At 44.3% G+C, this 24,071-nt stretch overlaps 1 protein-coding gene across 2 annotated transcripts in view; it reads right to left on the reverse strand.

Moving 5' to 3' along the window:
* PACS1 (phosphofurin acidic cluster sorting protein 1) overlaps positions 1 to 24,071 on the reverse strand; it is a 118,253-nt gene that overhangs the window by 16,383 nt on the left and 77,799 nt on the right. Inside the window, exons 2-10 of one of the 2 annotated variants that reach the window (XM_081061713.1) lie at positions 20,898 to 20,985; positions 10,892 to 10,981; positions 10,071 to 10,196; positions 7,444 to 7,588; positions 7,100 to 7,191; positions 6,922 to 7,002; positions 4,069 to 4,128; positions 3,062 to 3,222; positions 2,623 to 2,716 (exon numbers count right to left, since the gene is read on the reverse strand). In XM_081061713.1, the coding sequence (XP_080917839.1) occupies positions 2,623 to 2,716; positions 3,062 to 3,222; positions 4,069 to 4,128; positions 6,922 to 7,002; positions 7,100 to 7,191; positions 7,444 to 7,588; positions 10,071 to 10,196; positions 10,892 to 10,981; positions 20,898 to 20,985 (937 nt within the window). Of the gene's footprint in view, positions 1 to 2,598; positions 2,717 to 3,061; positions 3,223 to 4,068; positions 4,129 to 6,921; positions 7,003 to 7,099; positions 7,192 to 7,443; positions 7,589 to 10,070; positions 10,197 to 10,891; positions 10,982 to 20,897; positions 20,986 to 24,071 lie in introns of both variants that reach the window. The other variant, XM_081061714.1, reaches the window with a different exon arrangement.

A 24,071-nucleotide genomic window follows, 5' to 3' on the forward strand; every position in this document is an offset into this window, starting at 1 on the left:
GCTGCAGAGAGCGCACATGCTGGTGTGTGTGTGTGTGTGTGTATGTGCGCATGTGCGCAGTGGGATCATTGTCGGCTATCATTTATAAGAGGTAAGAGTCTCTGGCACCATTATTCCAGCGGTATAGAAATAGCAACTTTGGGCAGCAGGCAGTCCTGGCGGAAAGGCTGCATCTGAGGACTGTCAGGCCGACTGTGACCGGCCTGGAGAATCTAATGGTGTTGCTTTGTGCTCAAGTCCTAGGCACACTCAACAACTGTGACAGGTTGTAGCCGCAGACACTCCTTCTGGTTCTAGTGACAAAGTGAAGCCTCTGAAATTTGGGGAACAAGCTGGAAGATTGAGAACACTAAGTAACAGTGGTAGAAGGTCCGGGGAGACGGCAAGCGTTAGGCAGCGCGTGTATGCCTGCCACGCACGCACAACCTCAGGATTTTGTCCCTGGTACACTGAGCAGTTCTCTGTGTAACAGCCTCGCTCTGGAGCTCTTTCCCAAAGTGCCTTTCATACTAAAGGATTTCAAAGTTCCACACCCACATCAAGACATATGGGGTTTTTCAAAATAGAAATATCACAGGGAATCAGCAAAGCAAGTCTGAAATCTACCCAAGGGAACCAGGATTTGAAGGCCTCACTAAAAAGACACCCCGATTTTATCTGTTTCTGGAGTCCACAACTGAAATGCTGCTAAGGGACTATAATAATAACAGCAAGAGCAGCTTACGTGCTGCCCGTGCAGCCAGTCCATCCGTCCATCAGCTGAGCACCACGCTAGAGGTTTTGTTCCTCATTGTATCTCCACACTGCCTTGTAAGCATGTGCTTTCTGCAGCTACGTAATTTGTAAACGTGGAAACGAAGGCTTGGTAACTGCCCTCGAGCACGCAGTCAGGGGAACGGTGAGTCAAGAGTCCAACTCTGAAGTCTGACTCCAGAGCCCATGCTCTCAACCCAGCCCTACGCTGCCCCAAACAAATGCTCGGCCTACGCAGGGACCCTAAGGCCATCGCGTGCTGAAGCCTGATAGTCAACTGACTTCTGAGCAAACTAGGCTCCTCTGCCAGCAGCTTTACCTCATAAATAAGGCACGTGAGGCTCAGAGCATTAAGGAGGTTTTTCTCTTTAAATTCTGTAAGCCATGTAACTGAGACTAAAGTAAAACCTAGAGACAAATTCCATCAACCCAGAAACACCTTCATTAGTGTAAGAGTTTCTCTTGCTGAGTTAATATGAACATTCCCTAGCGTTTACTTGGCGTTCGCTCACCATACGTTAGGTCATGCTAGTGCTTTAGGGCCACGAGCTCCGTTAATCGTTTAATTGCCTTTTGTTACAGTAGAGTTCTGTTCTGCATTCCTAGGACCCCAAGAAACAGTCCTCCCTTGGCCAGGTGTGAGGTTCCTCCCTAGAAGAGTCATCCCTTATACATTCGTATTTAAATGCAATCTGGTTCTAGTGGCCGGATCTGTCCACAGGGACAGTGACTATTCAGCAGGGCCATTCAGCAGCCCGGGGAGAGAGAGCCGCTCCAAGCCCATCCTTAACATAAATGGGGAAGAGGCCTCCTCAGCTCCAGATCACATGAACCTGGGCTGGAAAGCTGCTGAGAGCGCAGGGTCTGCAGGTGGCAGGCCTGAGATTTGTCTGGTGGGATTCGTTGGGTGGGCTGCAGTTTTGCAGCCCACGTTTCCTCACTAACGCCACCTGGTGCCACTGTTTTAGGGCCAGACTGTGCCTGTGGTGCCTTCAGCCCAGAGGGATTAGGTGGAAGACAGCCCCACCTGGTGGCAGCAGGCAGTAAGGCAGCCAGGAGCTGCCTGATGGTTTGCAGACTCTTGGGACAGGTGGCAGCCCTTCCTCAGAGACAGGGGAAGGAGCGTCTCACACACTTCAGCCCCTTCCGCACAATTAATACCTATTTGCAGGGTGAGTTTTGTATTCCCTTTGGTAAAGCAGCAAGAATAGGAGGACTTAAAGGATTACATTTCTTTGATCTAAGAAAAGACACTGGGCTTCCAACAGCAAACTATAAACTGCGCTAAAATCATGCAGGGCTTCTTGCCTTTAGTCGTAAATGGGAGGCAGAGCAGATGCTCAGGCCTGAGGCTCCTGTCTCTCATCCACCGCGGGAGAACCTGCCCAACGGGCCTGGGTGATCCAGGAGACAGCTCCGTTCTCCTCCGGCTCACCAGGCAAAATGGAAATCTGCCCACTAAGGTCTGTATTCTTTGAGGGAACTGCCCCTCTATGAAGAAACCTACGTACATTCAGTCTCCTGAACAGGACTGTGGGCTACCCCTGTTCTTTCCTCAGCCTGGAATGCAGAACCGCGTAACCACTGGCCGGATGCCACACTGCCAGCTACCAAGCGACAGAGGCTGAGGAAGAGTTTTGAAGGCTCCAAGCCATGGTGGGAACACACCAAAAAGAACACATGACCAGCCACAGCAATGCCCTGAGAACTAAGCTCCCAGCTAGGACCGAGATGAGGACAACCAAGGTTGAAACAAGATGAGATCACTCTTCTGAGGTCACACAAGGAGCCACGAGCAGAGGGCCCAGTGTTAAGACCGCCCCTGCCCCAGGTCCCTCGCCCTACCCCATAGCCATTGGTCTTGCTCACAGGGCTGGTGGTGTCTTTGCCGAGGCTGCCCTTGCTGTTGAGGCTGCCAATCTCCGTCTGTGAGCTGGACTGCGACATTCCCTCAAAGAAAGGCCTGCGGCGAAGCACAGCCAGGGTCAGTGGCCACCAGGGCCCAGAACAGCTGCTGCTGGAGAGCTGGTTAGAGCTGGTGTTCAAGAAAGATCAATGACCTGGGCTTCAAAGACACCGGGGAGAAAGGACAGGGCAGAGGCTGGACAAGTAGGGACCTGGACCGAAGGACTTCAGGAGAGTCCTGTTAGGACTCGTCAGTTAGCAGCAAAAACCATGCTCTTTATCCAGATAGCCGGAGGTTCCAGAGGAATGAAGAACCAAGATTCCCTGGAAATGGGGGGGAGGGAGGGAAGGGTCCGGGAAGGAGAGGTGTGGGGACAGTTTGCTAGAGGAGGGTGGGCCTCACTTGAGCTTGGGCTTTGGAGTGCTAAGGATGCTCTCGGTCTCCTCCATTTCAGGGCCACTGTCGCTGGGGTTGTACATCTCCAGACTATCATACAGTTCGTCCAGGTCCTCTTCCACCTCTCGGATCTGCTCCCGGGACACGTGTTCCAGCCCAAAGCCCACCTGCGGGGAAAAACGCTTTGAGTTTGGGGTAACTCCTGTTAATAGTTATGGCAGGCCTGCAACTCCTTCCTCCTGGACAGGTACCAACTGGCCTTCCTAACGGGTCCCCCTTAAGGGACATGTCACAGTATCACACTCATTGGGACAGTCTTGATGTCCTTGTTGTGACCCACTCCTGAGAGCCAGGATGTGGGGAGGCCACTGGCCCCCTTTGGTGCCTCCCTCACATTCCACACTGTGGACCTGGCATCGGGAAAAACAGTGGAAGTGCTAACATAACTCTCACAAAGAACGGGCACAAAAAAACCCAGAAGCCCGTGACCCCATGCGGGCTAGTTCTACCCTCCTCTGTAGCCCACAGGACAAAGAAATCTGTCTCAACAATTTTCACCTTCATCCTTTTTTTGGCTCACTGAAACGAGAAGCCTGTGAAAACTGGCACCAGGCCTGCCCGAGCCCAGGGAAGAGACTGCTTCTCCACTCATGGCCAATCCATGGTTACTCAAGGGCCGACCCCTGAGGACATTCCCACCTCAGAGGCTGTTGCTCATGACACTGCCCTTGGGAGGAGAAGTTTGCCAATGACGACAACTTCTTTTGTTACTGAGAGCTCAGAGCAGAGTGGGGTGCTAACCAGTGGCTGGGTCTAACCTGCTGCCCGTCTTCAAATACTGGGAAGCCTCGGGTACTACATGAAGCCTTTCTTTCTCTTTCCAAGTAGCTCAGAGCCCTTCTTTGGCTACCCTCTCCTTGGGGGTCTTGGAATCTTGACTCTCCATGGCAACAGAGTTCGGTGAAACTCAGGGAAATCTACTCACCATCAACCTAGGGATTAAGGGGTCGTACCTCATCTGAAACTTTAAACCGCTTCAGGAGGGCCACGAACTTCTGTTTGATGTTGGGTTGCTGCAGGGACAAAGTGCACAAAGGTTTTCAAACATGCATTTGGGGGAGGGGATCAATTCAAGTCCACAGACTGACTGAGAGCCCACTTTTGTGAAGAACTAACTGGGGAGGACACAAAGATGGGAAGAGAGGGTTTCTACCCTCTGGCCCTTGGGACCTATGCGGGGAGATAGACGCACACAGGAATAATCCAGTGCACAGCACTGCGTCCTGGCGTGTGGAGACAGGTGGAAGGAGGAGGTGTCATGGGTCCGTAAGGCCCTGGTGACACGCAAGCGTGCACATGCAGCTCACCCCCCTCATCCTTCAGATCCACGGTGCGACCTCCATCTGCACATCCACAGGCACCTCCTACTCCATGTTTCCAAAGTGGAGCTCCTCATCCTCTCCTTGTAACCCTCCCCTGGCTACTGATGTCACTGATCCATCCAACCGCCTGCGATGTAAACCTGGAGTCCCTCCCCTGCCCTCTGTGCCCAGAGCCGGCACAAACTCCCACCTTCTCCATCTGGAACACCGCTACTTTCATCCAGGCCTTTCTCCTCACATCTCTCAGGGATCACTGCAACAGCCTTCGGCTGGCAACCCTCCCCGCTCCTCCCCGACTTCTAGCCAGTTTCCCATCTTGTTCCCTCCAAAGTCCACAGGGACCATCTATTCCAAATGCAGATCTAATCATGTTACTCTCCAACCTAGAGGTCTTATCTTAATGGGTCCCCACCACCTAGGGCACAAAGCTGAAGTGTCTGCTCAATGTCTGCCTGAGGGCTGGTTCTGCCTGTCTCTAGCCTCATCTCACGCCCAACCCTCACACCCCATACTCAACACAAACTAAGTGCCTATAATTCTGTGAAAAGCTGCAGGATGCTGTGCACCTCTGGGCCTCTCCGTATGGTATCTTCTGCCTTGACTAAACTATCCCCCCAACCACTTGGTGAAGTTCTAGTTATTCTTAGAAGCCCGTGTCTCAGCCTCTCTCATCCGTGAAGCTCTCCTGTCTCTCCTGCTCAGAGTTGGTCACTTTCCCCTTACTGCCACCTCTGTTCTTACACAAAGCTCTATCTTTTAGCACCTATCCTACTGTGTTGTAGTCACTTGTTTAGATGTGTCTGTGTCACTAGGGAGCTTTCAGATGGCATGTACTGGGCCTTCCTTATCTCTATGTCCCCAACTCGGGGCACAATGCCTAGTATGTGGCCATAAGTACTTCCTGCCTCAATGTCAGACTCACTGTTTGGGATGGAAAAGACCAAGCTGCAAGTTAAGACTGAGTTCTGCCTTCAAGAAAGGGCAGGGCTTCCGAAGGTGGAAAGGTCGTAACAGCAGAGAAAAAAGCATGCGTTAGTGGTGACAGAGAAGGATAAAACATATTCCGAGAACAGCAAGTCAATTAGTGTGTCTAGAACAAAGTGTTCTTGGTCGGGAGAGGAGAATCCATGTGCACAAAAGGAGACAGAAACCAAAGAACAATTACTAAGTCTCTGGAAATCTGACTGAAAAGTGCCTGCAGCTAATAAAAAACCTGTGGGGGCGTGGAAATTAATAGGAGCTCTGAACTCTGGTCATATAACCAGTGCCGCTATGAAGGAGACCACAGGAGGAGGTGATTTGTAAAGCTCCAGGGGGCACCCTCTGGGGAGAAAATGGGCCTCTTTGTGGTTACAAAGCAGGAAAAGAAAAACCAAGCAGAAGGAACTACAGTAGAAAGTGACCCTCTGGCCTCTGCCCGTTATCAGAGGACAATGGTGGCAAGGTGTGTGAGGTGCGGGTGGTCCCTTACTGGGCTACTCTGGAGGTCAATCAAGGAACAGACACCCGAGGACAATGAAACAGTTCTCATCCTCTATAGTCATTACTGAGTGACGGGAAATCAAGACCCTAGTCTTGAGGATTTACATTTAAGCCCAGTGATAGCTCAGGAGGATTGGAGAGATGACAGTATCATTTCCTGGTAGAATGCCAGCCTCAGACACAACACATTTGGACGATCTGGCTTACAGTTATTTCACTCCTGAAGGTGACGAGAATCCTGCTCTTGGGGTCCCTAGACTAGCTCTGCACTACAGAGGATCAGGATGCCTTTAGGGAAAAATGAAATTGTGAATTTCTCTTCTAAAAAGCTCCCAGCACTTTGACTCTCCCACACTTTAGCACAGGAACTCCAGAATCAGTCAAAGTTAACCTAGAAATTCAGGTATTAAGTGTCTGAGTCCAGGACTCTAATTTCACCAAAAATAGTAACTCCTGAGGAAATCTTATGCAGGAGCTATCTAAGCCAAAGGCATCTGGTCCCTAAAGTTATGGTTCCATTAAAGCAGAAACTATATCTAATGTGGTTAAGCCTTATCAAACCCGTAATTCCAAGTACTAGCCCGTTAGTTCTGGATAGGTTCAACAAATGACTGAAAATGGTGATCGTCCTAGAGAGGACTGGATTTCTCTACACAGTGGACAGTACGCAATTTGAAGTCATCAGCTGGAGAGGGAGGAGTTCTGTTCTGAGGAAGCACTGTCTGTTCCAAAGTCCAAAGCAAAGGTTCTCAACCTGTTTTTTTTTTTTTAAATCCTGAGACAACCTGAAGACTCTAACACAATCCCATCAGTGATGCTGGTTCTCTACAACAGTGATTCTTGGTTAGGTGGTGGCAGGGGGACACAGAGGGTGCATCAGAACTGTGAGGGGACAGCCAGTGCAGGCTTTACAAAGCCCCCAGGAACCCTGAATAGCCATGCCCATCCTACTCCTACACTGAAACTCTCAGTGCAAACATCCCTCAGACCTTGGAGGCTCACCCTGGTGATGGCGGAGGTTGAGGTGAGTTTCCTCCGGGTCTTCTTTACTTTTCGTAGATCCTCATCTTCATAGAACAGGTCCTAGGTGGGGAGGGGGACACGAGGTTGGGAAACCCCAGCAGGGTCTGGAATTGCTCTGCTCCTCAGACCCTTGAGGTGAGGGGCTGTGGAAAGTTACCTGCCCGTGGAGAGGATCATCACTGCCTTCCTGCTCTGAGGAGAAACTCTCCTCCTCTTCCTCAGAATAATTGTCAATATCAGGAGAACGATCTGGAAACAGACACCTCAGTAAGATAACCTCGCAATGGGGAGATCTGGCCTAGGAGACTGGCGGGAATCGGGGTTCTCCTGGGGTGGAAATACGGCAGGGTGGCTGGGAGGGCCAGTAGGCCACGATGCACTTTCGGGGAGCTCTAGCTAAGCTGCTCTTTCCTCGGGACATTTCAGACACCCTCTTGCTTAGCTTCCCAGGACGGGCATCAGCTTGATCCGCAGGGCCTCCAGACACGGCAAAGAGCTTACCAGACAGCTTGGACTTGATTCCTTCATGGTCAATGGGCTGGCTGGACAGGGAGTAGATCTTTATTTCTGCCACAGGCACGGAGACGTCCTTGACGTTGCTGTGCAGGCCAAGCACCAGGGCGCCTTCGTTAGGGTGCTGCATCACCTAAGGTCACAGAGCAGCAATGGCAACGCCTCGCTGCGGAGGGGTCCGCAGAGTCGTCCATTTTCATCAACCCAAATGGACACGCGAGCCAATGGGCATGGCATTCTGTGAATACATTTTCTTTTTCACTATCTTCCAAATCCATGGCTTCTCTTCTCCTATTGCTGTCAAGGTCTTACTTTAAAACTGTTTCCAGAAGTACCAGCCACTGGTCAGGCCAGGTGCTTCAAGATAAAAATCAAGGCCTGAAGTGGAAAATGATTGTACCCACTAAAAGGACTACATTTCAGTGTAGGTCCTTCACAGAGGAACGAGTTCTCCTGGCTGGGCAGGGCTGGCTATAGATGGTGGTCACCTGTGCTCACCTCACAGGGAGGGAAAGGACCTATGGCCCGTGAGAAAATGGAAGGGCCTGACACAGCTGGGAAATGCGGCGTCCACATCACTTCACTCCCCCAGTCCCTCATACTGATACCAAACCTGAAGAGGACAGAGAGATAGTCGGGGACTATCCCATATAGTCTATTTATTATGGCCACAAACATTTCCTACTTAATGTACTAAAGTGCAGAATAAGTTTTAAAACCGGTTTTGGGACCCTTTCTGCTTCCCCTCTGTCAGGGCTGAGAGGATTTGCACAAATGAGCAAACAGAGTATATAAAACCCGGTCTTATTTTACTATAAGACCGGGTCTTATATTAATTTTTGCTCTAAAAGACGCATTAGAGCTGAATGGCCGGTTAGGTCTTATTTTTGGGGAAACACGGTATTAAGAATAATAGGAGCCTGGAGTCTTACTATTAGAGAAGGGAATTAGAAATATGGAAAGGCTAAAATGAGCCTTGTGGTGGTGCACAGCAACGTAATGGAATTGACTGCACATATGGAATTGACTGCAACATAAGCTCATGATCAGATAGATATACATATGGAAAGATGGTGTATGTATATATAAGTACACATGTGCGTGCGCGCGCACACACACACACACACACACATACACACACACAACTGGAGTATCGAATTGGAGTATACCAATCGATACTCCAATTGGGAAAACGAGCACTTGGTGTCTAAATACCATTTTCCACTAAAAGGAACCAGGGCTCTTCAGAGAATCAGTTCATTGCAAGGTTGGGCCAGGGAAAGTACAAGATGAGCCTAATACTTAGTATCAGAAAGTAAAGAAATATGTAAAGAATAATGGGATGTATGAAAAAGTAAATAGAAGCGAGCTTGAAGGGGCTCCCACTGGCCAAATCTGAGCTAATGTGAGCATGAAAATAAACAATGATAGTAGCATATTAGACCCCACTGAATAAAGCAGGAGCCCATAGGTCCATAACTGATCCAAATAAATGAATCAAGAAGGGAATGTTCTATCTTACAATGGAAAGCCAACTAACAAACATGGAAGGAACGGTGGGATTAGAAATTCACTGTTTGGGAACAGTCAAAGCAACAACTGATTCAGGGAAGAATCATTAATAGATGCTCACGCTAGCTGGTGCAGAGATGAGGAGGAAAAAGACTGTTACATAATCTCAAAACATGTCCCTACAAAATACTGTTTTCATTGTTAAGTACAAAATATTTATTAACTTTAAATTGGAAATCTTGGCAGACACCATCTTAACCAAGTGATAAAAGTTAACCCCGCCAGTAATGGAAAAAATTGACGAGGAGCGCTGCCTCGGTTGTACTGAGAAGAACATAGCATTACCTCTGCGGTAATTCTGCCCTAAATGTATAAGCTGAGTCTAATCTTCAGAAGACATCAGACAAACCCAGATGAAGAACTTTCCATAAAGTAACCAGCCTGTACTGTTAAAAATGTCAAGGGACTGGAAGATAGGGAAAACCTGAGGGAGAGCTGCAGATTGAAGGAGACTGAAGAGTCATGACAACTAAATGCAACACGTAATCCTAGATTAAATCCAGGGCCTATAAAGGATATTATGGAGACACTTGGCACAGCAGGAATGGGGACTGTGGGTTAGATGGTGATCTTGTTCCACGTGCACGTCCTGATCTCTAAGGAGGCACACTGTTCACACCGGAGATATTCCTATTTTTCGGAAATGAACCTACTGCAGTATTAACGTGTACGGGGGCATGTCCGCAACTGCCTCTCAATGGTTCAGAAAAGAAAATAACATGCATAAATGTATACATAGAGCATCATAAGGCAAAGTCACTGAAGAATCTGAGTGAAGCGTACATGAGAATTCTTAATACTATTTGTACAACTTTTCTGTGAGTTTGAAAATGTTTTAAAAGTTAAAGGGAAATGTTTTGTAAGGGAGAAAGTACTTGAAAAAAGAGGTATATCCTGAAGTTTCAATATAAGAATTAACTTATAAAATAAAGCACCTGGGCAGCAGGCTGGGAAAATCACATGCTGGGCTTTACCGGCGGGCCCGTGACCTCTCCGCCTCTGCGTTTTAAAGGTTGACAGGCTGGAGACTACGCTCCTCTCACCTCTGCCATGTTGATGAGTCCCACGGCCAGTGTCTTATAGCCCAAGATGGTCCGGTTCTTGTAACGCTTTCTCCTTTGCAACATGATCTGCAGCTTGTTGGCATCTCGCTTCAGGAAATGAGGGTACTGCCAAGTCCAAAACAAGAGTCAAGCATGGTTAGTAAGCATCTGGGTCCCCGGTGTGTTCTGGTCCTGCTAGAGAATACACAATGTTTTGGTGCTTCACCGTCTCCCGTCTATTCATCCCGTCTAGGGGCTGAGGGAAGTGTCATTAAGTTGCTGCTGGGGGTCTGACTGTGCTTGGTGCCTGGCTTCCACTCTGCAGCTGTGGTGCGCACACCTTCAGAAAACTGCCTCTTTCCTTGCCAGGTGATCACACTTTCTCCATACATTCAATTTGGGCTACTGGAATTATGATGAGACAGACATACTAAGAGGGATGAGGAGAAAGGATGGAATGGAGATTACAGGATGGGGGCGAAATGAGACTGAAGGGGCCACACCCTGCTGGGTGTGTGCCGTAGATCACCGAGAGGTGATGGGGCAGAGCTAACAGCCTTATCTAAGGAAAGGGAAGAGAAGAACTAGATATGGCGTATTTTTCCACAGCCCCCCGGGTCTCGGCACACTTACTGTAGCGGCCTAGTGACTGCTCTGGCCATCCAGGCTAGCCACAGACGCTGTAGGCGACTTCACTTCATTCCCGCTATAGCTAATTAACTGGGTGACTTTAATTCATTGGGTATGTCCAGATTAGAGGACTGCTTGGGGACTAGACTGGATATGGCATATTAGTGATCTAAGATGGAGTACATGCTCACCTGAAGGGAGAAGGTTAACTGGAGCTCTGTTTCCACCAGTCCACTAGCTGGAAGGATGATCTCGTTGGAGCGAAGAATCCTTTTTGAACCCTGAAACCAAGAAAAAAATATGTCAAAGCTGTGTTACCAAAAACCAGACCAAAAGAAACACTACATTTGCAGACAACTTTTAAACTCTCCATTCTTACCAGTCCCAGTATTTCTTTGTTGTACGCCCTAGAATCAAGGCATCACCATAGGTACGATGTTCCAGGTATTATGCTGCACGTTCATAAAGGGTTTTCACATACAAATGACTTGTTATTGCATTTCAGAAAGAGGCAGGCAGGTACCAGCACCCCGGTGTGTGGTATGATCCCCCGTGTGCACCTTGGCCTTACTTCTTCCTCTCTAAATGACATGTCATTCCGCTGCACTGTCTCATCTTTGGGCCTTTTCACGTATGTTTGTTTCCCCTCTTCTCAGATGCTCTTTTATGCTTTTGTATACAGCTAACCAACTTGTCTTTCTGGTCTTAGATCAGACACAATTTTTTTCTAGAAACCTTTCCTTTTGGCCCCCCCCGCTCCCCTCCAACTTCAACTGGCTTAGACAATGCAGTGATTTTAGCCCTAAAAAAAATGAAGTGAGGCTAAACTATCCCTAAACTATAAAGAGACCAGCAGGAGGGTCTGAGGGAGGCCAGTGAATTGTATAAACTATTTTTTTAAAATTGAGGTTTCATTTAACTACAGGGCAGTACACAGACTAAGGAGTTGATAAATGCATACACCCAGGTAACCTGCATCTGTACCTAGACAGAGCTCCAGAAAAATCCTGGCGAGCCTTCCCAATCTCGCACCACTCAGAGGCAAGCTCTGTTCTGATTTCCTCCACCATGGATTAGTTTTGTCTGTTCTATGATGCATCCGAGGTTCATACAGGTTGTTGCATGTATCAATAGTTCATTCCTTTTTATTGCTGAGTAGAATTCTAGTCTATGAATACGTGTAACACACTTTGTTTATCCATCTTCTTGTTGCTGAACATTCCCATTTGGGTCGATCCTAGTTTTTTGCCATGATGGCTAATGCTGCTGTTCTTGTACAAGGCTGTGGGGACATGTTTTGCTTTTTCTTGGGCAAATGCCTAGGAGAACAATTGCTGGGGCTTAGGGTAGATGTATGTTTAACTGCACGAGATACTGTCAGATACTGAGCTCCAAAGTGCTGGTAGCATCTCACACCCCCAGCAGCAAAGCATGAAGGCTCCAGTTGCCCCAGGTCTTCACCAACACTTGGTGTGGTCAGTCCTTGATTCACGGATTCTAATGCCTACGTTCAGTGAAATATAATTGTGGTTGCAATATGCATTTCCCTAATGACTAATGATACTGAGCACTCTGTCATTAGCTTATTGGTCATTTATAATTCTCATAAATTCATATAATTTATGAAGTACGTACCTCATCAAATATCTTTGCCCATGTTGCTTAGCATCTTGTTATTAAGTTGTAAGACATTTTTAATACACGGCACTGTCAGATGCATGTACTGTAAATATTTTCTTGCCTATTCATTTTCTTAATAATATCTTTTGATGAAGTATTTAATTTTGATCCAGTCAACTTCATTACCTTTTTCTCTTGTGGTCAATGTATTCTGAGTCCTACCTAAGAAATCTTTGCCTGGTCCAAGTCTGTGAAGTTATTCTGCGGTATTGGAGCAGATATTCTGCTTATTTTTTTCTTTAGAAATTTAAAAATTTTAGTTTTTACTTTTAGATTTATCCTTTTTAAAAAAATAAAATGCAGATTTTTGTTTAACGCAGGAAGGAAAATCTTCTAAATATGTTTCACAATGTTTTGTAATTAGAATACCAATTAAAAATAAGAGAGGAGGGCTGGCCCCGTGGCTCAGGCGGTTGGAGCTCCGAGCTCCTAACTCCGAAGGCTGCCGGTTCGATTCCCACATGGGCCAGTGGGCTCTCAACCACAAGGCTGCCGGTTCCTCGACTCCCTCAAGGGATGGTGGGCTGCACATCTGCAACTAGCGGCAGCAACTGGACCTGCAGCTGAGCCGCGCCCTCCACAACTAAGATTGACACACTGTTCTCCAATAAGGTCCTGTTCCCCATCCCCAATAAAATCTTTAAAAAAAATAAAAAAATAATGAGAGGAAACTCTGCTTAATCTATTAGACGATGTTTTTTGTAGTAATCTTAAAGAAGAATCTTGACAAAGTTCTCACCTGTTTATTTAGGCTCTTTTGATTTAAGAAATCTCTGTAAAATGAATCTCAGAAATGCTGGGAGAATCTAAAATGTGGTTTCAACGAGGGGTAGGAGACAATTGGCAGTATTTAGATGTATTTTTGGTTGTTACAACTGCTGTGTGTGCGTGTGTGTGTGTGTGTGTGTGTGTGAGAGAGAGAGAGAGAGAGAGAGAGAGAGAGAGAGAGAGAGAGAGAGAGAGAGAGAGACAGTACTAGAAGGGAGAGGCCAGGGTTGCTGCTGACTATCCTACAATACACAGACAACTCCCACAACTGAAGCCCGAACTCCCGAGCACCCTGCTTTCCTGGGCAGTCCTTTCAAATGCTGGTTGCTTTTCTCCTACAACCCCTTTACCGCAGGGCTTGGAGGTGGGGCAGGTGTCTTCCTCCAATATTCTCAGCACCAGCTATAGAATATTCTCCCTTCCACCTCCTCGAAACTCCCCCTTTGAATCGATGCCATCAATTTACATGATCCTCTATTCCTTGTTGCTGCTCATCTAAAACTACCAGTCATTCCTGCTCATTTCGGGATTTTGGCTCCTCACTCACGGTTCCTATCCCCCAAACTACTATAGTCACAATTCTTCATGATTTCAACAGACGTTCTTTCCAACATCCCGGCCTCTAACTCCCCCAGTTCCTCTCTTCCAATGGTCTTGTCCTCACACTCGTCTAAGCCACTCACTCACATGATCAGACTCAGGACCTTATTGTTTCCAGTAATTACACCCAACACCCAGTCTCAGCTTCATACACCCCACTCACTCTCTCATTAGCACTTCCTATCTTTCTAGCTCATTCTCTCTAGTTTGTCAACAGTGACAATCCTTCAAACCGACCAGAGCCGACAATCCACTGATATTCCCATCGTTTCACTCCTCCTCATGCCCCATGTTGTCTCTCTTTGCTTCCTTACCCAGCTAAATGCCATTGTCAATCTTTATAAACATGTCCTTACACACACTTAGCCACTATTCTGACATACTCATTTGGTAAATTACAACCCTGTTTATAGCCAACTGCGCTAGCTGAGCATGCCTGGAGAGAATCATATAATCAGACGGTTTTGACTTTAAATTTATGACCCCATATCGTAAGTGGGCCGACATGCTGCCTGGCCATCATACTGGACTCCCCAAGTCCTTTCACTTTCCCCCTCTACTACATGATTTCATACCTTCTTGTTTTTCCTCAAACCTCCAACCCCTCCCCTCACTCTAAGCCAGTAACCTTGATTCCCACTTCACTGAGAAAACTGAAACACTAGGAAAACAGCTCCCAGAACTCCCACCACACTTACCTACTTACCACATTTGTACTGATATTCCCTCCTCCCTGTGACACAGGTGAATCCCCTGCTCCTGTCCTATCAACCGCTCCATTGTGCATCCACTCATCCCTCTCTGAGTACAGAGATTATTCCACCCACTCTTCCCTGTCCTACATAATCAGCTTCCTTCTCTATTCTGGATCATGTCTATTAGCAAACATGCTGTTATTTCTCTCGTTCAAAAAAATAGGGGGCCGGCCCGGTGGCTCAGGTGGTGGGAGCTCCGTGCTCCTAACACCGAAGGCTGCCGGTCCGATTCCCACATGGGCCCGTGGGCTCTCAATCATAAGGCCGTCGGTTTGACTCCTCGACTCCCACAAGGGATGGTGGGCTCTGCTCCCTGCAACTAAAATTGAACACGGCACCTTGAGCTGAGCTGCCTCCCGGATGACTCAGTCGGTTGGAGTCCATCCTCTCAACCACAAGGTTGCCAGTTCGACTCCCGCAAGGAGTTAGTTGCTGCGCCCCCTGCCACTAGCAAGGGCAACTGGACTTGGAGCTGTGCCGCGCCCTCAACAATAAGACTGAAAGGACAACTTGACTTGGAAAAAATCCTGGAAGTACACACTGTTCCCCAATAAAGTCCTGTTCCCCTTCCCCAATAAAAATCTTAAAAAATCAATCAATCAACCAACCAATCAATCAATCAATCCTCTCTTGTCTTCACGTGCCCTGCTGTCTACCCCCCCCATCTCGCCTTCACTTTAGAGCAAACTCCTCAAGAGTTATCTGGTTTACTCTCTTGAAGTCTTCTCTCATTTCCTCTTAAATGCATCCCGACAGCCTTCCTAGACCACCATTCCATCAAAACTGCTACTGACAAGGTCTCAACCAACTTCCACGTGGAGGAATCTGATGGTCCATTCTCATGTTCCTTGACCTACTACCTGCAGCTTTGACAGAGCCGATCACTCTCTGTTCCAGCAACACTTCCTTCATTGGACTTCCAGAACTCCACACTCACCTGGATTTTCTTCTTCCCTTTCTGCTCTTTCTTGGTCTCTGTTTCAGGTTCTTCCCCTCCTCCTGGACTTCCTAATGTTGGAGCCCCTGGGACCTCAGTCAGACTGTTCCTGTCTCTGTACTCACGCACTCCACTCCTGGTGACCTCACATGATTTCTCTCCCCCAGACCTCTCTCCTGAACTCTAAACTCATACAGTCAACCCCCTATTCAACTGCTCCTTCTGGATGTTTCATAGGCATCTCAAACATAACATCATAAACGGAACTGTGGATCATTCCCTCTGACCGTGCTTCACCTACAGTCTTCCCCATCTCACTAATTGGCACTTCTATCCTCCCGGCTGCTTAAGCCACAACTCTGGCGCCACCCTCATTCATTTCTTGCCAGAATCATTGTGGCCTATTAACTGGTCTTCCTGTTTCCTCTTTCCTATCTACAGTCTATTCCCCACACACAGCCAGAGTGGTCCTGTCACTTCTCTTCAAAACCCTCCAATTCACCAGAATAAAGCTGGAGACCTTGCAATCATCTGCATACATCCTGCTTCCTCCCTCTCTTTAACCTCATCGCTTACTGCTCTCACTCCTTTCCATCCCCCTCCTTCCTCTCGATTCTGCCAACGTGCCAGGCACAAACATCGCAGACACATTCCTGCCTTAGGGCCTTGCCTTGCCTTTCCCTCTGCCAGGAATGCTCTTCCTCCAGATATTTGCACAGCTCCCTCCCTCACCTCTTCAAAGTCTTTGCATAAATGTCATCTTCTCAATGAGGCCTATCCCAACCACCACATACAATTTGTAACTTCCTCATCTCTGGCACTCTCCATTCTTTTTCTCCTTTTTTATTTATTTCCCCACAGGACGTATCATTCCAAGAGCAGCAACCCTCCTTATTTGAACTGTCACTATCCAAATATGTGCTATAAATACCTGTGAACATTTCTATCCCAAATGCATTATCTCACCTGCACACTTGTTAAAATGAGTCTGCATGTGTCAGTAACAGGATGGAGAGCATAGTGCAGTCACAGGACAATTGCTAGTTCTGGCACTCTGAAAGCATGGTGTGTATTTCCCGACCCTTCTCCAAAGATTAAGACCTTCACAATCCCAATATTTGCTTCTTCCTGGTGCCTGGGGCACTACCAACTTGAGTCCAATTTCAAAATGATCTGTAGTATCTCTACATATCATTTAAAATCTATATAACAGTATATCTTCATTTGCAGTATAGAGGCAAGATAATTTATATCAGATACTATAGTATCATTACTTACAGTACAGAAAAATACCCATTAATGAGTATTGATGTATTTAAAAAATTAGGTTACTAGTGTTTTAAATGCTTCTTTTTAAATAAAAAATTCTCAGTGGATTGTCACAGATATTTAACAGTGTTGCAGTGATATTTGAGGAACGTGGTTGAGGTTTTTGGATGTCTGAGAATGCACTGTCATTTTTTCCATGTAAATAATGGAAGATAGGCTTCTGCCACCCAAAGTGTTTTCAAGAATGGATTAAATTTCAAGGAAAGCCTATATATAATTTTCTTATTAAGTTTATTGTCTCTTCCTTCTACCACAATGATTTTTAAACTTTTCAGTCTCAGGATCTTTTTACACTCCTAAAAATTAGTGAGGATCCCAAAAAGTTTAAAAATACATATTAATTCATTTAAAATAACTATAATAAACTCATTATGTGTGTACATATAAGTATTTTTATGAAAAAATCTTTCCCAAAACAAAAGCAATTTATTAAGAAGATGGCAGTCTTTAAAAACAGCTTTATTGGGATATAATTCAATTCACCCATTTAAAGTATACAATTCAATGTATACTTTACTATATTCAGAGTTGTGCAACCATGGACACAATTTTAGAACATTTTCACCACCCCAAAAAGAAATTCCATACTCTTTAGCTGTCACCCTACCAAGTTTCTCATCCTCCTACCCCTAGTCCTAAGCTGCCTCTAATTTCCTTTCTGACTCTATGGGTTTGTTTATTCTGGACATTTCATACATTCTGGACAGTCATACTTTTGTGACTGGGTTCTTTCATTTAGCATAATGTTTCAAGGTTCATTAATGCTGTAACATGGATGCACTTTTTTATTGCCAAACAATATTCCATTGTATGGATATACCATATTTTATTTATGTATTCATCAGTTAATGGACTTGGGCTGTTTTCACTTTTTAGCTATTATGCTGCCATGGACATTTGTATGCAGTTTTGTGTGAACATGTTTTCATTTCCTTGGGTAATACTCAGGAATGAAATTGCTAGGTCATATGGTAACTCTATGTTTAACCTTTTGAGGAACTGCCAGGCTGTTTTCCAAAGTCTGGAAAATTTGCACTATTTTACATTTCCAACAACAGTGTATGAGGGAGATGGCATTCTTTCACATTTCTTCAAATCTCTTTAATGTCTTGCATAGAAGACAACTGGATTCTCACACCTGTTTCTGTATTTAATCTGTTGCAAAATTATGTTTTGGTTGAAAATATGGAAAAATGCAGACTCAAAGAAATATGGAGTTTAAAAAAGGAGGAGTATTTAACACCCTTTTGGAATATACTTCTTTGATACTACTCTAAAACTCTGCAAGTGGTAGTCTCTTCAAGGTTAGCTGCCAAGTAGAAATCAAAACCATGGCCATAAGGCTTTTTATACTTTCACATATTAACATCTGATCAATTGACAGAAAAAGGGCATCAGTGGGAAAATTGGGAAATCTGAATAAAGTCTGTAACTTCTTTATTGTTATACCAGTGATAATTTTTTAGTTTTGATAAATGTACATGGTTAAGAAAGATGTTACACGGGAAGAAGCCGGGTAAGGGGTATCCGGGAACTCTATGAACTACTCTTACATCTCTTCTGTAAATTTAAATTATTCCAAATAAAACCCGATCCACTGGTTTATTTTGTTCTCTGAATGGATCTTTTTACCCAGAATAATTTTTTAACCTCATGCATCGGTCATTTGGAAACTAGTGGTTCACTGAATTATGCAAATCTCTCATATATTACACATTTCAATATACAATATTAAAAAAAAACATCTCGATTGTTACTATCACCACTGATCCCTTCAGAAAAGTCTTTAAGAATTGGGAAGCTGTTAAGCTTACAGGGACAGAGAGACAAGTTTTCCAAAGTTCTGATTTCCACTTGATAGCTCAAATTTTATTTATCGTTGGCCAAAAATATTCTCAGTTGTTTCCCCTAAAGTGATAGGTTCACTCTGTTCATTTTCAAGGAAATATTTTCCAAATACCCAAGTTTGAACAACCAGGTTGCTTGTAAGCCCTTCTTTCAAGTAAAAACGACGTTCCACGCAAAAAGCAGCTACTTTAATTCACAACCCAACTACACAAGTACTTGACCTTGAGACAGCAGTATCGTTTACTATGAAACACAAGTGCTTCATGCATATTCCCATTTTGTCACACAGAATATTAAAAAGGCATGGATTGCAGCGTTGGGATATAATAAATTAACCATTCTTACTGCTCCTTCAAGAACATTCTTAAACAAAACTGGCTTTTTTTTTTCCTCTTCGAGTCTCACAGTAAACGACACAATGACTCCTGGTGCTATCTGTGGGGCAACTACCTTGGTGTGTGCACTGAGGGAGGACCTGCTGTCTTACCCACCATGACCCCTGTACCTTTAGTTCACGTCACTACAGTGGAAAGAACAAATAATGCCACAGTATTCTCATAAAAATTGTTTCGACCTTGTATATCCCCTGAAAGGGCCTTACGGAGCCTGGGGTCTCACACCTCAGGCTGTGCTGCTCTACAACATACAAAAGTCCTTAAAGGAGGGACTTTGGTCTGGTTTGTCCACTGCTATGTCGCCTGTGCCTAGGACAGGGCCGGGCACATAACAGGTGCTCAAGAAATATTTCTTAAATTAATGAATAAATGAAAAACTATGTGACTGGATAAATAAATGTGATAACATCTGTAATTACTTTCAGCTGCTTGGAAGTATAGCAATAAAAAATTCAGGGTATTTGTAGTTTTTTGGTATAATTCTAAATTTTATAGAATGTTAAATATTTAATCAGGAAATAGAAGAAGTTATTTCTTTCAGTAAAGGCATTGAACTGCGGGGATGGCAAGAACAGCAGGGAACTTTCAAAACCATACCAACAGTGTCTGCACAGAAAAGCAACAGCTTTTAGCAAAGGAAACAAGTCTCCAAAATGGGAACATTGCCTGTGACCTAGAAACAGGGTGCAGAATCAGGAGAAGAGGGAAAGATACTGAAAGTTTCCACATGCACATAATTGTCTCAACCCTGGTTTTTAAACTGCAGTGTTTGGGAACGTTTCACAGAATCGGGAAGAATTACACACAAAGATGAACAGGGAATTCATAAGGTAGGACATGCAGGAATTCATAAGGAGTAATTAAAATGTTTTAAGTTTTGAGAACTAAATTAAGATAAGGTATTTATTTCAGAAACAGAGCTGAGGGCGACAGTGCATGGTTCACATATGGTGAGTGCTATAGATGTGGATTTTAATGAAGCCAATATTATTAGTACAATAAATTGCTGCATAATAGTTGATCTAGCTAATAAGATAATAGTTCACTATTTTTCAGTGAATAAAAAGTCAATAAAAACACCACTCTTAAGCTGAAGAATTCAATAATTATTTAGTGACTCCAAAGGCACTTCAGATTCTCAGTAATCTCTAGGGAGTTGTCATTAGAAAGGACTTACCAATAAACAAGGGCTGGAGGTGGAGTTTAATGACTATATGAATTACTCGCTCTTTAGTTTCTAGTGTAATTAGCTGCCAACAGATAAATTCCTTAATTTTCCTATAGTTCAGTTTCTTCTTCTTTCTTTTCTGAAATTCAGGAATGCTTAGAATATGAATGCACGTGAAATATTTTGGGTTGCTTGAAGATACTGAATCAAGTATAAGGAGTTAAATGGTTAAATATGGGAATTACCCAGAAGATAAAATATCCCAGTAAAATTCTAATTTCTAATTCTGAAATAATAATCTATATGTTTCTTCTACCCTATAGAAAACCTCCAAAACGCTTCCCCAACCCATGCATCTGCTTGGCCCTAGGAATCCTGGGAATAAGGCTGAAACTGACACGAGCCACTCCAGTGATTTCTGAATAGTTTATCAAACACTTGAGCATGTAGATCACTTGATCTTCATACTAATCCTGTTAAATAGGCAGGGTAGAAAGAACCATTTTTATTCTTCATATGAAGAAACTGAGTGATTTAAGTAAGAGGCAGAACTGGGACTAAGTAGGTCTCATGAGCTCAATCAGTGTTCCACCATTGCAATTGCTTTACCGAGGGAAGGAAGAGAATACAGACTCCTCAGTATTTCTGAAGCCCTAACACTGGGCAAAAGTTATCCAGCTTCTTTGAACCCTGAACAAATAATCCTGCTCAACTCACCTGGAGCTTCACAGCAATGACGACTGAGTTAAGATCTTTGTCCATTTCTTTTAGCATGACGAGTTTCTTCAGGGTCAAGCTGAATAGCCTAGAAAAATGTAAAGAAAGAAGAGCCAGTCAAATGTAAAGACCTTATGAGAAAAGTGATTGACAATCTGTTGGGGAAAAACGATTTATCTAAATTAGGAACGTTAGAATGTCATTCTCAGTCTTCCTTCAATAAAAGAGCATCCATCCTTTTATTTAACTTTTGTACTTGAGAAATGTCAAAAAGGTATATTATTCCATGAACCTCTGTGGATGCCCATTTATCTCAAACCAAAATCAACACTAGGTATTAGTGAAGAAACAGAAAAAAAGATCAATGGAACAGACCAAAGCACCCAGAAACAATACCACAAATTATACAGAAACTTGACGTAAGGGCAGTGTCTCAGTAACTGGGAAAAGAATAAACTATGAATAGGAAAAGAAAATTGGATCCATACCTCACACTATGTATAAAAATAATCTCTAGGTGGATTAAATACTTAATTGTAAAAGGCAAAATTTTAGGACAAATATAGAATATTTTTCTGACTCTGAAGTAAGAATGAATTTCTTAAGACATTGAAAACACTGAGAAATTCGATAATATTAAAATTAGAAATTTCAGTTCACCAGGAGACACCAATAAAGAGAGTTAAAACACAAATTATAAACTTGGAAAAGATATTTGAAACTCACAATACTGGCAAAGGGTCTAGAAATATAAAGAAGTATAATCCAGTAAGAAAAAGACTGACAAATCAATAGAAAAGTGGGCAAATAACATAAACAGACGTTTCACGTTTCCAGAAGAGGGAACACTAATGGCTAATAAATATAGAAAAAATATGCTCAACCTCATTGGGAAATCAGGGAAATGCAAATTGAAAGCAAAATATCATTTTACACCCACAAAATTGGCAAAACTAAGTGTGGGTGAAGATGTGGCTTAACGGGAACTCATATGCTGCTAGTGGGAGTATCAACTGGAACTTAATCACGTAGAAAACTGTTAGGCATCATTGTATGAAGCTGAACAAATGTGAAAGTCAGGATGTGGCCAATTTCACTTCTGGAGAAACTCCTGCCCTGTGTACCAGGAGACACGCACAAACGTGTTCCTAGCCTTCATTAGCTATGTGACCGTGGGTAAGCGTCTTCCTATGCCTGTTTCCTCATCTGTGAAATGAAGACTGCAATGCCGACTCACAGGGTTGTTGTGCGGATTCATCTATATAAAAGCCTTCGAGTAAGCTCTCTGTAAACTAGCTATTATTTGTGTCAATGTTCACCAGAACCCAATAACACACTGTCAGAAGAGTAGACAAACTGGTATATTCACACGACCAAGTGCTATCCAGCAGTGAAACTGAATGAACTAAGTTTACACTTTATCAGGTATTAATTCCAAAACACAATACTGAGTGAAAAAGAAGTTCCAGTAGACTACATACAGTATGATACTGTATCAAAACCAAGCAAAAATAAATTACTAACTTTCAGAGACATACATCCAGGGAAATCTGTAAAGAGCATGAGGATGAAACATAAAATGGGGTTGGGATATGTGAAGGGTTCAAAGAAGGCACAGAGAATGAGGAGGAGCAGCAGGATATGAAGTTAGAAAGGCAAACGAAGGCTGGACTATGCAATAGGGACCATTACGTTATGATGGGAACACAGTGAAGAAAAACAAGTGGACGATATAAAATGATTTGTGCAAGATCACTCTACTGCTATGCAAATAATGGACCACGGAAAGGAGAGGGTGAAAACAGGAAGACCAGTTCGGAAGGGGTTCAGGTAAAACAGGAAGAAGGTCTGATCTATGTAGTACCACAGCAGTGCAGATGGCAAAAGGGTGGGATTCAAGAACATTCTGGTAGGACAGATAGAACTTGCTGATAAATTGAATGCAGGGTGTGGGGGAAAAGCAAGTTCGAAGACATTCCTGGGTTCTTGGCTTGAGCAAGTGAGTGGATGGATGGGAGGTGGTACTTGTTGACTGAAATGCAGAAGTTCGGGGTGAATTGGGCAGAAAAGCTAGGTCATTATCAAGGTGGAGACCACTTACGTATCTAAAATGGAAATTAAAGTAGGCAGCGGGGCCATGAGTCTTGAGCTCTAGGGAAGGATTAGCTAGAGATACAGATGAAGGAGTCATGGCATAAAGATGGCATTTGAAGCAATGGAAGTGGTTGAGCTCTTCCAGAGGAAAAGTTCAAACAAAAAAGAAAAAAGGCCAAGGATGGAACCCGGGGCATTCCAATGCTTAGAAGTCTGGCAGAGGAGAAAAGTCCAGCAAAGGAGACTGAGAAGCTGCCAGCGAGGAAGGGAAAGGATGTGCCCCTACAAACCTGAGAAGAAAGTTCTTGAGAAGATGTGTCAGTGCTGCTGAGAAGTAGAATAAGCCAAGGTCAGAAAACCAATCACTGCATTTGGGAAAATGGACAATACTGTTAACCACAATACTAGGTATTTCAGTATTGTAGTATACCGTGTTTCCCCGAAAATCAGACCTAGCCAGACGATCAGCTCTAATGCGTCTTTTGGAGCAAAAATTAAAATAAGACGTGGTGTTATGTTATGTTATGTTACGTTATACCTGGTCTTGTAGTAAAGTAAGAGACCAGGTCTTATATTAATTTTTGCTCCAAAAGACGCATTAGAGCTGATCGTCCGGCTAGGTCTTATTTTCGAGGAAATACGGTAATAAAAACAAAAGCCTGACTGAAGTATTTTTTCTCCTTAGAAATGTAAGCAGTTGCAGATAAAGGTGAGGACAGAGAACAACATTTCAAGCTGGAAAAAAAAGTACCATGTGGTACAGAGAAGGAACTTGGCCTCCACGCTGACTAACGTGAGGCTAGCAATTCCCATTTGCTACAATTGGCGGCTTGTTAAGATGTTGGGACCAAACGGTCTTATTTAAGGTCCTCTGTGGCTCTCAGCGTTCCTGGGGAAGAGAAATTAAGTTTTATATGAGAATGTAGGGAAGAGAGGTGACTGGGGACTTCAATGGAATACGTAAACAAAATATAAAAGATTGTAGCTCTGATGTCACTCTAGAATTATATACAAAAAACTTGATACAGCACACAAGCAGCGTCTCAATGATGTTCTACCATCATTATCCCAGGGTTGTAC

This window comes from Rhinolophus hipposideros (genome assembly GCF_964194185.1).
Source record: "Rhinolophus hipposideros genome assembly, chromosome: 10".
Classification (NCBI taxonomy): Eukaryota; Metazoa; Chordata; class Mammalia; order Chiroptera; family Rhinolophidae; genus Rhinolophus; species Rhinolophus hipposideros.